Raw genomic sequence first — 12352 nt, 5'->3', positions numbered from 1 at the left:
ACTAACTACCTCAGCCCAAAAACTCTAGGGTAGGCCTGCATGGCTAAGCATAGAGTGCACACGCTCCTGAATAGTCATGTTCATGCGCTCAGCCAAACCATTATTGGGTGGGGTGTAAGGGGCGGTCAACTGACGCTTAATACCCCTGTCATCACTAAACTACTCAAAAGCACGTGAGACATATTCTCCCCCATTGTCAGTCCTAAGGCATTTCAGCCTATACCCAGTCTAGTTCTCAACAAGAGCAAGCCAACGCTGAAAGACTGCCAAGACATTGTACTTTTGCTTTATGGGATAAGCCCACACTTTCCTAGAAAAATCATCAATGAAGGTAACAAAGTACTTCCCGCCACCCATAGACATGCAAGGCATAGGCCCACAAATATCGGAATGTACTAATGCCAAGGGCTCACTCATGCGTGGCCTACCCGATTTCTTATGCGTAGACCTATTCTGCTTACCATAAAGACAATGATCACACGAGTCAAAACGTGCATAGTCCAAAGGCGGAAGATACTGCAAACCAGATAACATTTTCATTTTCTTCAAAGACATATGCCCCAAATGGGCATGCCAAAGTGATACATGTGGGAAAGAGCCCACTGCCAAAACATGGTCTACAGAAGACCCAGATACAACAAGAGGATAGAGGCTGCCAGCCTTGGCGCCTCTAGCAAGCACAAGTCTGCCTTTGGTAATTTTCCAGGCAGAATCCCCAAAACACACATGAAACCCTGCATCATCCAACTGTCGTGCAGACATAAGACTGCGCGTAAGCGCAGGTACATGACGTACATCCCTGAGCAAAAAGGAACTGCTAGTGGAAAACTGCAACTGAATATCACCCATGCCCACAATGTCAAGAGACCTGTCGTCTCCAAGTTTGACTGAACCAGATATAGTGCGGTAAGAGTGGAACCACTCACGGTAAGGCATCACATGGAAGGATGCTCTTGAATCCAATAACCAGCAATGTGCATACATACTAGATGTCTCAGTCAAGTGTGAAGCATCAGAAGAACTAGCTGCAAGTATAAACTCATCGCCACCTTTGGACTCCTCAGTCTGCATGACATTAATTTCCTCAATCTTGACGCTGGACTTCGCAGGTACTATGCTGCGATCAGAGGACTTCTCCTGCACTTTATCTTTCCCCTTATCCTTGCGCTTCACATTGCGCAACTCATGACACTGTGGTCTAATATGGCCCTTTTTCCCAAATGATGACAAGTGATATTTGCATTGCGCCCACGCCACTTACTACGTGACTTGCCACGAGATTTAGACTGACCCTTCTGCGAGTCATGGCCTCCGCCATTACCACGGTCATACCTGTCATTCCTGCCTCTAACTGTCAAAGCATGACTACCACGAGAGGCATCCAAGTTTTTGCGATTCACCTCTTCCTGAAGAAGAGCACTCTCAAAATTCTGCCAATTTTAGAGTAGCACTAGAGGCACAAAGAGTAGTACGGAAAACATCCCATGACTCATTCAGAGTCCCAAGCAAGAAAAGAGGAGTTACTTCCTCTTCAAAGGTGATGTCCTGCGAAGTCAGGTTCTTCAGTATAGCATGGAACTGGCTCAAGTGAGCAGACATAGTCACATTATCCTTCATGCGCAGATCCATAAGCTGCTTCAACCAGTACATCTGACTCGCCGGACTTTTCTTATCATAAAGATTATTGATCTTATTCCATAGATCCCATGCACTCTGTGCTTTCTCAAATACATTATAATGTACCTGTTCAGTGAGAGACAATACAATCGTGGACTTACATAGCTCATCAAGTTCAAGCCAGTCATCATTGTCCATAGTTTTAGGCTGCTCCCCACTCAACCGAAGTGGCTTAATCTGAGATTTCTGCACCAAGACCTGCCAAATTTGACTCTTCCAGTAAGAGTAGTTGGTACTATCCAACTTTGTAATGTTAAAGATGGCACTATCATGCGAAGATGACGCCATTATGCAGGCTGGAAATGCCCAAATAGTCCAAAACTACTTGCTGTTTTACTGAAAAAATTGCGCAAAAATGACCAAAACGGGGTCCAAAGGGCGAGCAGAGTGTGCCAAAAGTTTCTGCCCACTTAGTACTAGGTGCGGTACACCAAAGCAGAATATTTCAGCATGAAAAGTACACCTCAGTCCATCAATAACTGCTTACTGTAATAAATTGCAGGTATGCAGTCTAGAGAGCAAACTGTCCCAAAATAGGATCCAATGTCAAGCAAACAATGCTAGGTCCAAAGCCGGCATGAAACGGACATAAGCAAGGCCAATGACAGTGAAAAGAACATGAGCTCAACACCGAAGCATGTCAAAATAACATCTGCCAGTGAAAGGCACACCCCTAGACACTCTAGGCAAAGTGTTCCTATAACTGCCAAAACCCGACACAAATAGGTGTCTGCTCAAAGAGAAAGATCCAAATATGAGACTCAGCTCATAAGCATCCTGTGAACCAAGAGTACATCAATGCATATCCATAAAGATCGGAGTATGATCCCAAAGTCTCAATGCGTATGTAGCTGCTCAAGACATAAACTGCTCCAAATACATGTAAGTGCTCCAATAGCATGCAACTGTCAAAGGTCAAGCAAGCATGTAAAATGCTCCCACTGGCACAAAAGGCGTACAAAGTGAGCTCAGAAGCTCAAACAACCCAAGAGAAAGCACCAGTGATAAGTGACCCTGTCAATGCATCAAGCGCATCCAAGAGAGCATGACATACATGAAGCACCGGTCGTATTAACCATGAAGCTATACATAAGCCCAAATAAGCTCTCGGTCAACTCAATGACATCCAAATAGCAACCAAGATTAGTGATCAAGTAAGCCGGGAATGCTCAAATACATCCAAATCCAAGCTCCAAATGTCGGTATGGATTACACGAACCAAATAGCATATGTCAGAACCAAAGCATGTAATGCAAAAGCCTAACTGTCAAGCAGAGACATGAGGCATAGGCGGTCCATGAGCATGCCAAATCGTTCCAAATGCCAGTGAAGATGGAGCTAATGTGAAGCTCAAAAGCATCCAATAATCTCATACATATGCTCCAAGTCGTCCCCAAATGTCAGAGACATCATGCCAAAGCTCAAAGCATACATCCGGTATCGGTAGGTAAGTGCCAAAGCCTGTAAAGTACTTCAGCCCACTCTTATTCCAGCATGTACTTACTGTTCTAAAAAAAAGATTTTAGCCCTGAATTCAAGCCAAAATCATGGTCAAACCAAATGCATACATCCCCAATACATCCGGGTAGGAAGTAGACCGCATACGGGCATCAAATAAGGTAACCGGAGTAGAGTATAAGCATTAAATGCCAATGCCAAGTGTAGCTGCCCTGTTTCCAACACTGTATAACAGTAAATAACAGTCCCAAATCAGCCAATATTTCAGGACAAAATCATGGCATAATCATGTGCATACATTCCCAAGGCACTAGGCATCATGTAGAGCGCATACGGGCATCAAATAGCACAATCAGAATGGAGTATAAGCAACAAATGCTAATGACAATGGTGCTGCCCTATTTTCAGCCTGTTATGACAGTTTATGACAGTCCCAAATCTGAAGAGATCAGCCCCGAATGATCAAGATCAATGCCCAAAGCTTGAATGACATCAAACATGAAGTCTATAGCCCTCTTGATCAAGGTAGAGAGCAAGAAGCAATGGCCAAGTGTGGAGCTGAAGTAGATGAGTACTCACAGCCTGGAAAAAAATGATGCAATCTGCCCTGTTGGTGCTGAACTTGTTGCTGCTCCACATGGGCTGAAAAGGGGGTAATGGGGGGCTCAAGAAGGGCCTATCAAAGGCCTATGACAAGCCTCTTTGAGCCTTGATAGGTGTAAGGCACAATATGAGGAGAATAAGCTTCAAGGGTTTGAAGCCATGGCTGCCCTTGCTATTTGCAACCTGTAGACTGAAATAAAACCCTAAAAGAATGATCAAATACCTCAGTATCAATGCCTTGAAGGTGCCTCAATAGGCTGGGAAGGTGCTCGGGAAGCCGGGGAGTGACGGGAGCTCGGGGAGATCGGATATGGTTGCCGGGATGGAGACCCAATGCGTGAAGCGAGTCGATGCGAAGGTCGGGAAGCATCGAGTCAAGCTCGAGCAAGAGAATGCCATGCTCTAATACCAATTGAAAGGTGAGAAGGATCAAAGCTTGCACGCGAGCTATGGCGGGAGAGCAAGAGCAAGAATGAGAGAGACAAGAAATGGGAACTCCAACAGTCACAATGTGTGACCGGGCCTTCCTTTATTCAAACTGTCACTAAAAGAATAAAGAATAAAGTGACGTGACAGGTGCTCGCCACCTGCAGTGTGCAGTGGCGGGTACTGTCAGTGTAGTAATACACGGGGCGACACGGCAGAGGCGCCTTTACCCCCAACAATAAACCGCGGCATCTCCTCCATGCCTTCGGGATATCGAATCGGTCGGTGACGCGTACTACGTCGGAATTCAGCTCACGCTTCCTCTCGATCTTGCCTTGCAATCTGGTACTTGGCGAGCCATGTCTCCATGGAGGCATGGTGCAACATACAAAAGTGATTCACCTTCTCTTCCATTGAGGCATCCATTCTTTTTTCTACCCCATTTCCAACCACCACATCTCCAGTCAGCCTATCATCGTCCTTCAGCGTCCATAGCATTTCATTGTCTGGTTCCACCGTTGGTAGCCATTGTGAGATATGCACTAACGCCTCTGACACCAACCAACCTTCCGCCATGCTACCTTCCGAACGAGCTCGTTGTCGCACAAAGCCTTTCAGGGTTTTCATGAAGTGCTCCAAGAAGAACATCCATCGCGTATGGACAGGTCCAACAATCTCCACTTCGTCCACAAGATGCACAAGAAGGTGAACTTGTATTGTGAGCATGCTAGTGGGCAGGTATTTCTCAAACAGACAGACCGTCTCAACTGCTCCCCGCCTTGCGGATTCAATAGAGGATGTCTTAATCTCTTTCTGTGAGATCCATTGCACCAAAGTGGACAACTTGTAAATGGCCCCGCGAAGTTCTGGAGTTAGGCATCCCGCAATCGCGATCGGTAGGACAAACTGCCACAAATGAGAAAGCATTAAGAATAATGGTCACTTTTCAAATTTTAAAATGGCCACGCTAATTAAAATCCATTCTATTCACAAACCTGACATATCTTATGCCAATCATGGGATTTTAGCCCAGACATTTGGTCATCTTTAGAAAATGCGGACCTGAGAGAACGCATCATACCCGTCGGAGTGCGGATAGACTTGATTACTTGCTTCACAATGCGCTCTTCTTTGGTAGACAAAACCCAGGGAGCGCGAGGAAGCTGCACTCCCCGTTCAACAGTTGACTACGGCCAAAGCGCCTCCATCTTACCTACCTCCTTTAAATCCATTCGTGACCCTATAGTGTCTCTCTTTCCTGTGATGTGGTCCCATAGCAAGCTGCCCACATTTTTTAAAATATGCATGGGATCCAACAAGTGGTTGACCTGTAAGTGGGTCCAATATGGCAACACGTAGAAAACTGAGAACCGTCGCATTCCATTTGGATATGATTCCGGGTTTACCATTTTCAGCTCGTACCAGCTTGCAGCGTTCATACGTGCTGGAGGTCGTCTAAGAAAACCTTCCCTGAGTTCATGATCCTCCGGCAAGAAAGCGGAGTTTCGATATACCATCTTCTTCATGGTTCGTGACCTTTGGGAGTCTAACTGTGGCCCACACAATGGGCATGCATGATAACCTGAGGTAACGAGACCTGCAAGGTGATCCATGACCTAGTGAATACTTGATTGAATGAAATAAAATATAGATATTACGAGCGAGAACAAAGGTCTGCTCACCTGAGCACTCTCCCAATCCTGGAAAGTCATGCATCGTCCACATGAGAATGGCTCGAATGTTGGCTGACCGCCGACCATTGCGCCTGCTCATATCTTGCACCGTGACCCCCTCCTCCCACAAAATCTTAAGCTCATCAACTAATGGACGAAGATACACGTCCATATTTTTTACTTTGTAGCGGCCTGGGACGAGCAAGCTAAGGATGAGATGTCCTTTCTTCGTAGAAAGCCATGGAGGAATGTTGTAGTTGAGAAGCACTATAGGCCACACACTGTAAGAAGTCGAGCGCAGACTGAATGGGTTCACACCATCCATGGCGAGATGGAGCCGAAGATTCCTTGGCTCTCACGCAAAGCCTGGGAAGGTAGAGTCAATGTGGCTCCATGCGCGCAAATCTGCTGATATTCGTTGAACTCCATCTGTGGATCTATTCTGCACATGCCACTTTTGCATTACACGACAATTTTGGACTCACAAGCACTTCATGTTAGACTTGTCAAATGCACTACACTCTGGGGTTGTCTCTTGATTTTATCAATTACTTCCATGCCAAGGGCCGGGTTGATGCACATTTTACACCATCATTGAGTACTAGCACCGCATGATACCCACTGCAACTATATGCAATAAATCTTAGATGCACGCGCACTTGAGAGAGTACCTTTCATTGTGCACACTTAGTTCTTTACACGCACGAGAGTTCAGATATTCATCACCAAACTAGGAATCACAGGTTCAGTGAAAAAGGTGGTTGGGTAAGCTTGAGGGTCATGAAGGATGCCTGTAGTTGTGAGATGCGTCGTGGAAAAAGGTCAGAAGAAAAGAAGTAAGGCATATAAGAGTGCATCAAATACTTATTGGTGGTCCACTTTTAACGTGTCTACCATAGGAAGGCTCATGCAAATGTCACATATGCGGATACTACACTAGTCCCAATAAGGTTCTTTCTATCTCACTAAAATAGTGACCCTAACGAAAAGGGTGCCTTTGAAAGAACATCAAATTAAAGAGATTGGATTGTTTGGATAGACTATGGATGCGAGAGTGACTTCCAAGGCAAGGCAAAACAACTCTTCATGAGAGATTTTTTTGTATCCGAACAACGTAGTCACAGATTGGTGGTGCTTGATAGTTTAGGGCACTGGATTCACAAAATGGCAATTGTGGCGGATTTCCCCATCAACATCTGTTTTGATGCCAACATTGCCCATGCTCACCATGGAGGTAACAAAGTTGTGGAAGAAGGCAGTCTCATTGCGGGCATACTCCAACACCAAAGCCTTGATCTCCGGGTCTACTTCTTGTGAGAAGAGGGATTGGTCGGAGGAGAATACTCCTCTTCCTTGTGAAACGTCCACATAGTAGCGATTGTCAAACTTGGTGGCAGTTGAGTCGAGGAATGCCCCCGTTGCATGGTCTTTGCTATGCTCGGGGCAGCTCCTGCGAAGCTTGAGGGCAAATGTGTCGTCGATGGTGGGGTCAACCTCATCGACGCTGTTGAAGTGGAAGAGCCTTGTGTTGAATGAAGAGCAATGGGAGAAGCCCAAAGTATGTCCTCCTGCAGTTGTGCAGACGGAATTAGAGTTATGGTGAAATGATTAATGTCCTACTCCATTACTGTCAGCCTCGACAAAGGAAAAAGCGCTAGTCATATAGATTAGGTAAAACATGTGCAATGGTGAGGCCAAAAGTTAGGAAGAGGATGACGAAAGAGTAAACATGATTCTTAATCGTCTAGAGCAGTGCTGTTCAGCAAAACAACCAATACCGATCTACTTACCTGAGAGGGTCACCATGTCCACTTTTGAAAGGTTTCTAAGGGAGAAGCTCTGTATGAGTTGGGACACATTGAACGTTGGAGCCGGCAGACTTCTTGTTGCTGATGCATTTGAAACCTTTCCATCCTTGCGTCCTTTAAGAACAGACCAATGTGGCCCTCCAGACTACAAACATGTATGAACGATATTTTAGGAAGCAGAATATACGAGCTGCCAATATAGCATGCGAGTAATTCGGGGTGGCACAAGCGTTAGATAGAGTCTGGCTGTCAGAATTAGCGGTGTTGAAAGCTATGATCATTGCATTAATCTTCAGCAGAAGAGACGTACTACACGCTATAGCCAACCAACATTTAAGAAAAGGATCAGTTGTTGAGACAGTACCAGCACCACGGCATCCCTTGCAGCAATGGCAAGGATGTCGGCGCAAGACACCACATTCGGGCACGCTGATTCAATCTCCGCCTTAGCATTGTCGATGACGTAAAAGGCGTGCAAAGAGACGTTTGGAGGGGCATCCTTTTCAGCAGTGTTGTTGGCCGTAGAATCGATTAGTATGGACCCATCACAACCCTGGAGCGATTTATTAAAGACGATCAGACGATAATTGCTGCGCATGCTGCGCAAGAAATGATAAGCGCCTTGCAACTGAAGGTTTATACCTCGCGTCAATTTATCAAATTTCAGGGTTAAGTTCAACTGTACAGTCCAGATAATTTTACGATGTTACGTACCTCGATCGAGGTAGCGATACAACTCAAATCGAGTAGCAGTATACAATCATTACCTCGACGAAGCAATCGTGGAAATGCATTCGCAGAAGCCCGGCAGGGGCCTTGGGGTCGTGCTGGGTTGCTTTCTTGACTGCGTGGCGGACATATTTCTCGACATGGGGGCAGCTGTGCTTGTAGTAATCTGCTCTCAGCAATGGCGGATCAGTTCTACTTATACTCGATCCTGTGGAAGGAGACGACGTGGCTGCATGAACAGGACTGGGTTGATGATCAGCAGCTGCAGCTGTTCTGCTACCGGTAAGGTGGATCATGCCGAATAGAAAGGAGGCAGCGGCAATGAGAAGCACAACGGATGCACATGGCATATTATGCTTAGCAGTGCTATTCATTGACAGAAGGTGATGGTTAGCCATTGATAACACTGATAAGTCATAGAAGATATTATGAGCACTAGGCCGTCTAATTATGGATGTGCGGTATGTTACATGTACAAGTCTAATATCCACTTCACGTCTATAATATTGCGATCTGGGTCTCTCTTTATATGAGTCGTGGCGCCCCGCTCGGATCTTGCCTTCATGTCCACTTTATGTATGATTGACGTTGGCTCTCTGGTTTCCGATCGTAACTCGTGTGCTGCCAATTAGTTAACAATACACATGAGACAACGACGGCCAGCCTGCAATATTGAGTGCCCTAGCTAGCCTTAATCCTCAATAGAAATGATCTTGTTGAGGCCTTCTTACGATACTAAATGTGGTTGGGGAGACGTCCTGCAAAAATACATTTCATGCCAACCTACAACATCCTCGATCATTGCAAATTCAACGCACACCCACGTTTAACTAATTCTAAGCCTCGATCCCCAACACCTTCGAAGCTTCGACCTCCTCTTTTGGAATCATACTTTGGAAAAACAAAAAGCACTATGGTTTGAAATCCACACAAGGATGGGAAAATCACATTAGATAGTGCACAGTGCATACTAAAGAAAAACTAGTCATACTAGAGAAAAACTAATCACACTAGAGAGATAAATGGTAGCAATACAATGATTTAAATACTATCCTTGTGATATAGGATTATCATGGTTGAAAAAGCTCAAGTCTCACAAAGGTAAGAAAATGAGAGTGCTTATGAATTGGCTACATATATAATCAAATCATGTGTATCACTAAATGAGCACGCTATGATGTAGTAAGTGCTAAAGAGAATCATGTTAAGTGGTTAGAAACAGGGCTTCAAGTGTAACCCAATTGGTTAAAATCAGATGAGAATCAATATGATTTTTCAATTGAGAGACACAAAGTAAAGAGAGAAAGACAAATGTGTATTATTTGAATAAGACAAAGAGAGTAAATTTTGATCTCATAATCCCAAAGGCTAGCTTTCGAGAGTTATCCATGATATTAAGAGATTAGATATGCTTAGCCTAAACCATTGTGATTTTGGCAATAAAGAGCTCATAGAAAGAAAGCAAGAGAATCTATAGAAGAAGAAGACAATAACAATTAAACTAACTAGAATATAGGGAATATTCAAGATTCCAACCATAATCTGTCTTTATCATATTCGAGCTTTGGCTCAGATTTAGTACAACATATACAATCCCTTTCAAATGATAAATATGAGATGATAGCGTGAAGAAAAATTTGATTTCATCCAACTAAAAAGATTTTTAGTGTGCTATACTTCAATCCAAGCTCTCATCCTGAAATTGGACTTTAGATATGCATAGATTATAGCAAAATAGAAGCAACTCATATCTATCAAAATACCATGGCATTCCTATCTCTCAAATATCCTGTTTTTAGCTTAAAATATTTGTCCTTTAATTACCCATAGTAGTGAGAAAGGAAAATCCCTCGTATGCCCACACAAACCCCTCAATTGGGAGCATAATATATGATAGAATCACCCAAACCATGTTAAAACTCATTGAGCAAGCATCGAATTGTAGTGAATAGCCTAGAACCATTTAACAAAGTAGTCCAAAGTAGTTGAAAGACTCTTGTATGAGTCCTCCCGTATATGTATCCAACAATGACAATTAGTTTTCTTCTTGTTTACTTCAATGCTTAGTCTGAGTCCAATTTCTTTTGTGTAGAACTTGTGAATGGTTGCAATGTGTTTTAACCGTAACTTTATGGTACAAACTTCAAAAAAGGTCATCATGATACTCAAAATGAAGCGAATAGACCTATGCAACAAGCTAATATAATAAAAACTATCAAAATCCTCCCAAAATAATCATAAACATTACTTTTCTTTAAATGCGTCGCTTTTGGAAATGTTTTAGCTTGGACAACTTATACCACTCAAGATAAGTCCTTGCATGTATTTAGCCTCACTCCAAAGTTCTTATTAAATAGTTAGAACTTAACATTGGATAATCAAACTCTGCCACATACTCTTTTTGTTTCTAGAACTTTATATTATGCTCCATCACAAAGATGAGTTCTGTTTCTAGAAAATCCCATAGATACTTCTTGCGATGTATCATTGTATAAATGGTCTTTCTTATGATTTTCCTTCATTGAACCTATAACCACATGACATCTATCCCCTAACAACTTGAACATCCTCTTGCATGTGTCTTCTTGCCATGTATCATTATATAAATGGTATTTCTTATCATTTTCCTTCATTGAACCTATAACCACATGACATCTATCCCCTCAAAACTTGCACATCCTCTTGCATGTGTCACAAATCATTACTCTTCCATAGGATCGGGTCTTCAATTTTATCTATAGTATCATCCTCTTTATATTCTTTAATGATTTTCTATATGTTTTTACCATCATGATTCAGTTTTTCATAAATGTCAAATTTTCTTCTCTTAAATAAATTGATTTGTTTTTCATCTATGGGTATCTTTAATGTAGTCCCATCTAACTCAAAAATAGAGTATGTATCATTGTCATAATCATGTAACATAATATACAGACCAAACCATCTCTTGGAGAGTGTCTTGATAGTAATGTGTCAATTATCCAAGTGGTTGTCATATAAAAGTACCTAGTTTCCCTCCTTAATAGCTTTGATTGTTTGCCCCCTCAACTGGACTTGAACCACTTTGGGTCAAGTGTGAAAAGGCCAGAATTAACTAGATAACTTAAGGCTTATAGTTAAGCTTGATTAGGAAGAGGGAACTAATTGAAAAATCAAACGACATGGAGGGTGGGAATGTGTTTATTTTGGCGCATCCTCCATGCCCTAAAAATGGCAAATTCAAACTTGTGATGATTTCCTTCCTGCTCCTAGGCTTTCGCTACATGAGTTTTATCACTCCTCAACCCTCCAATTCTTGTGACAGATGATGTAGTATTCAAGAAGATCAAATTTCAGTCTTCCTCTCTCCTATTTCTTTCTCAATCGCCATAAATGTGGTTCATATGGGCTGAGAGAATGAGAGGGAATGGGTGTTAGTTTGCAATGGAATGCAAGAGATAGATAAAGAAAACACCAAGGAAGTGTTAGTGACTAGGAAATTGCATCAACAACTTTCCATTTTCGAATTACGAGGCATGCATATGCCATTTTATGTGTAAATGGGCTTAGTTTTGGTTTTATGATGCATATTGTTTTCTATGGTTGAAATTGATTTCTTATTTTTGAAAATAGTTCATTCTATTAGAAATATTAACATGAACAACAAGTCTTAACCATTTATAAACTTTATTCAAAACACGCAAAACATATAAAAGTGAGATTTTATGCTAAATCATTAATTTTATGAGTTCCATCATGGAAAATTGTGTTTCGATGGAGAAAAATGGAAAGTAATAATGAATCTTTGTACTCTTAAGTTTTTTACATTGAAAAAAGCATAAAATTTAGAATTTTAATTACAAATAGTTGTGAAAATAGAGAGAAAATTAGTTATAATTGAGAAAAACTAGATATCACATGTGGAAAATTATGAAAAATTAGGGCTATGTTTGTGCATGTAAAATGGAGGTAGGGTATGAGGATTTGCCTCAACTTACC

General features: G+C 42.5%; 2 protein-coding genes across 3 annotated transcripts; both read right to left on the bottom strand.

Moving 5' to 3' along the window:
• Positions 1-593: 593 nt before the first annotated feature.
• LOC148029927 (uncharacterized) lies at positions 594-6364 on the bottom strand. 2 transcript variants are annotated; one of them, XM_087686210.1, is made up of 3 exons: positions 5847-6364; positions 5160-5761; positions 594-5070 (listed from the first exon to the last, which is right to left on the bottom strand). In XM_087686210.1, exons 2-3 carry the CDS (start codon positions 5241-5243, stop codon positions 4477-4479), a joined length of 678 nt encoding a protein of 225 aa, XP_087542336.1. In that variant the 5' UTR covers positions 5244-5761; positions 5847-6364; the 3' UTR covers positions 594-4476. Both variants share the same exon structure in this region; 1 of them encodes a protein (XP_087542336.1).
• A 495-nt stretch (positions 6365-6859) lies between these two features.
• Positions 6860-8859, bottom strand: LOC148029926 (peroxidase 66-like). The gene is made up of 4 exons (XM_087686209.1): positions 8413-8859; positions 8010-8198; positions 7628-7790; positions 6860-7405 (listed from the first exon to the last, which is right to left on the bottom strand). Exons 1-4 carry the CDS (start codon positions 8770-8772, stop codon positions 6981-6983), a joined length of 1137 nt encoding a protein of 378 aa, XP_087542335.1. The 5' UTR covers positions 8773-8859; the 3' UTR covers positions 6860-6980.
• Between the last annotated feature and the right edge of the window lie 3493 nt (positions 8860-12352).

This window comes from Lygodium microphyllum, chromosome 10, assembly GCF_053477565.2.
Source record: "Lygodium microphyllum isolate KBCC chromosome 10, Lygodium_microphyllum_v1.1.10, whole genome shotgun sequence".
Classification (NCBI taxonomy): Eukaryota; Viridiplantae; Streptophyta; class Polypodiopsida; order Schizaeales; family Lygodiaceae; genus Lygodium; species Lygodium microphyllum.
This window is presented reverse-complemented; position numbering and strand designations above follow the sequence as displayed.

What these genes read in the sequence shown, in the direction of transcription:
- LOC148029927 (XM_087686210.1), bottom strand. Translation starts at nt 5,243, where the DNA reads ATGATGCGTTCTCTCAGGTCCGCATTTTCTAAAGATGACCAAATGTCT. An exon ending in ATTGGCATAAGATATGTCAG is followed by an intron (nt 5,071 to 5,159) that starts GTTTGTGAATAG and finishes CATTTGTGGCAG; the next exon opens with TTTGTCCTACCGATCGCGAT.
- LOC148029926 (XM_087686209.1), bottom strand. Translation starts at nt 8,772, where the DNA reads ATGGCTAACCATCACCTTCTGTCAATGAATAGCACTGCTAAGCATAAT. An exon ending in CAAGGGATGCCGTGGTGCTG is followed by an intron (nt 7,791 to 8,009) that starts GTACTGTCTCAA and finishes ACATGTTTGTAG; the next exon opens with TCTGGAGGGCCACATTGGTC. An exon ending in GGACATGGTGACCCTCTCAG is followed by an intron (nt 7,406 to 7,627) that starts GTAAGTAGATCG and finishes GCACAACTGCAG; the next exon opens with GAGGACATACTTTGGGCTTC.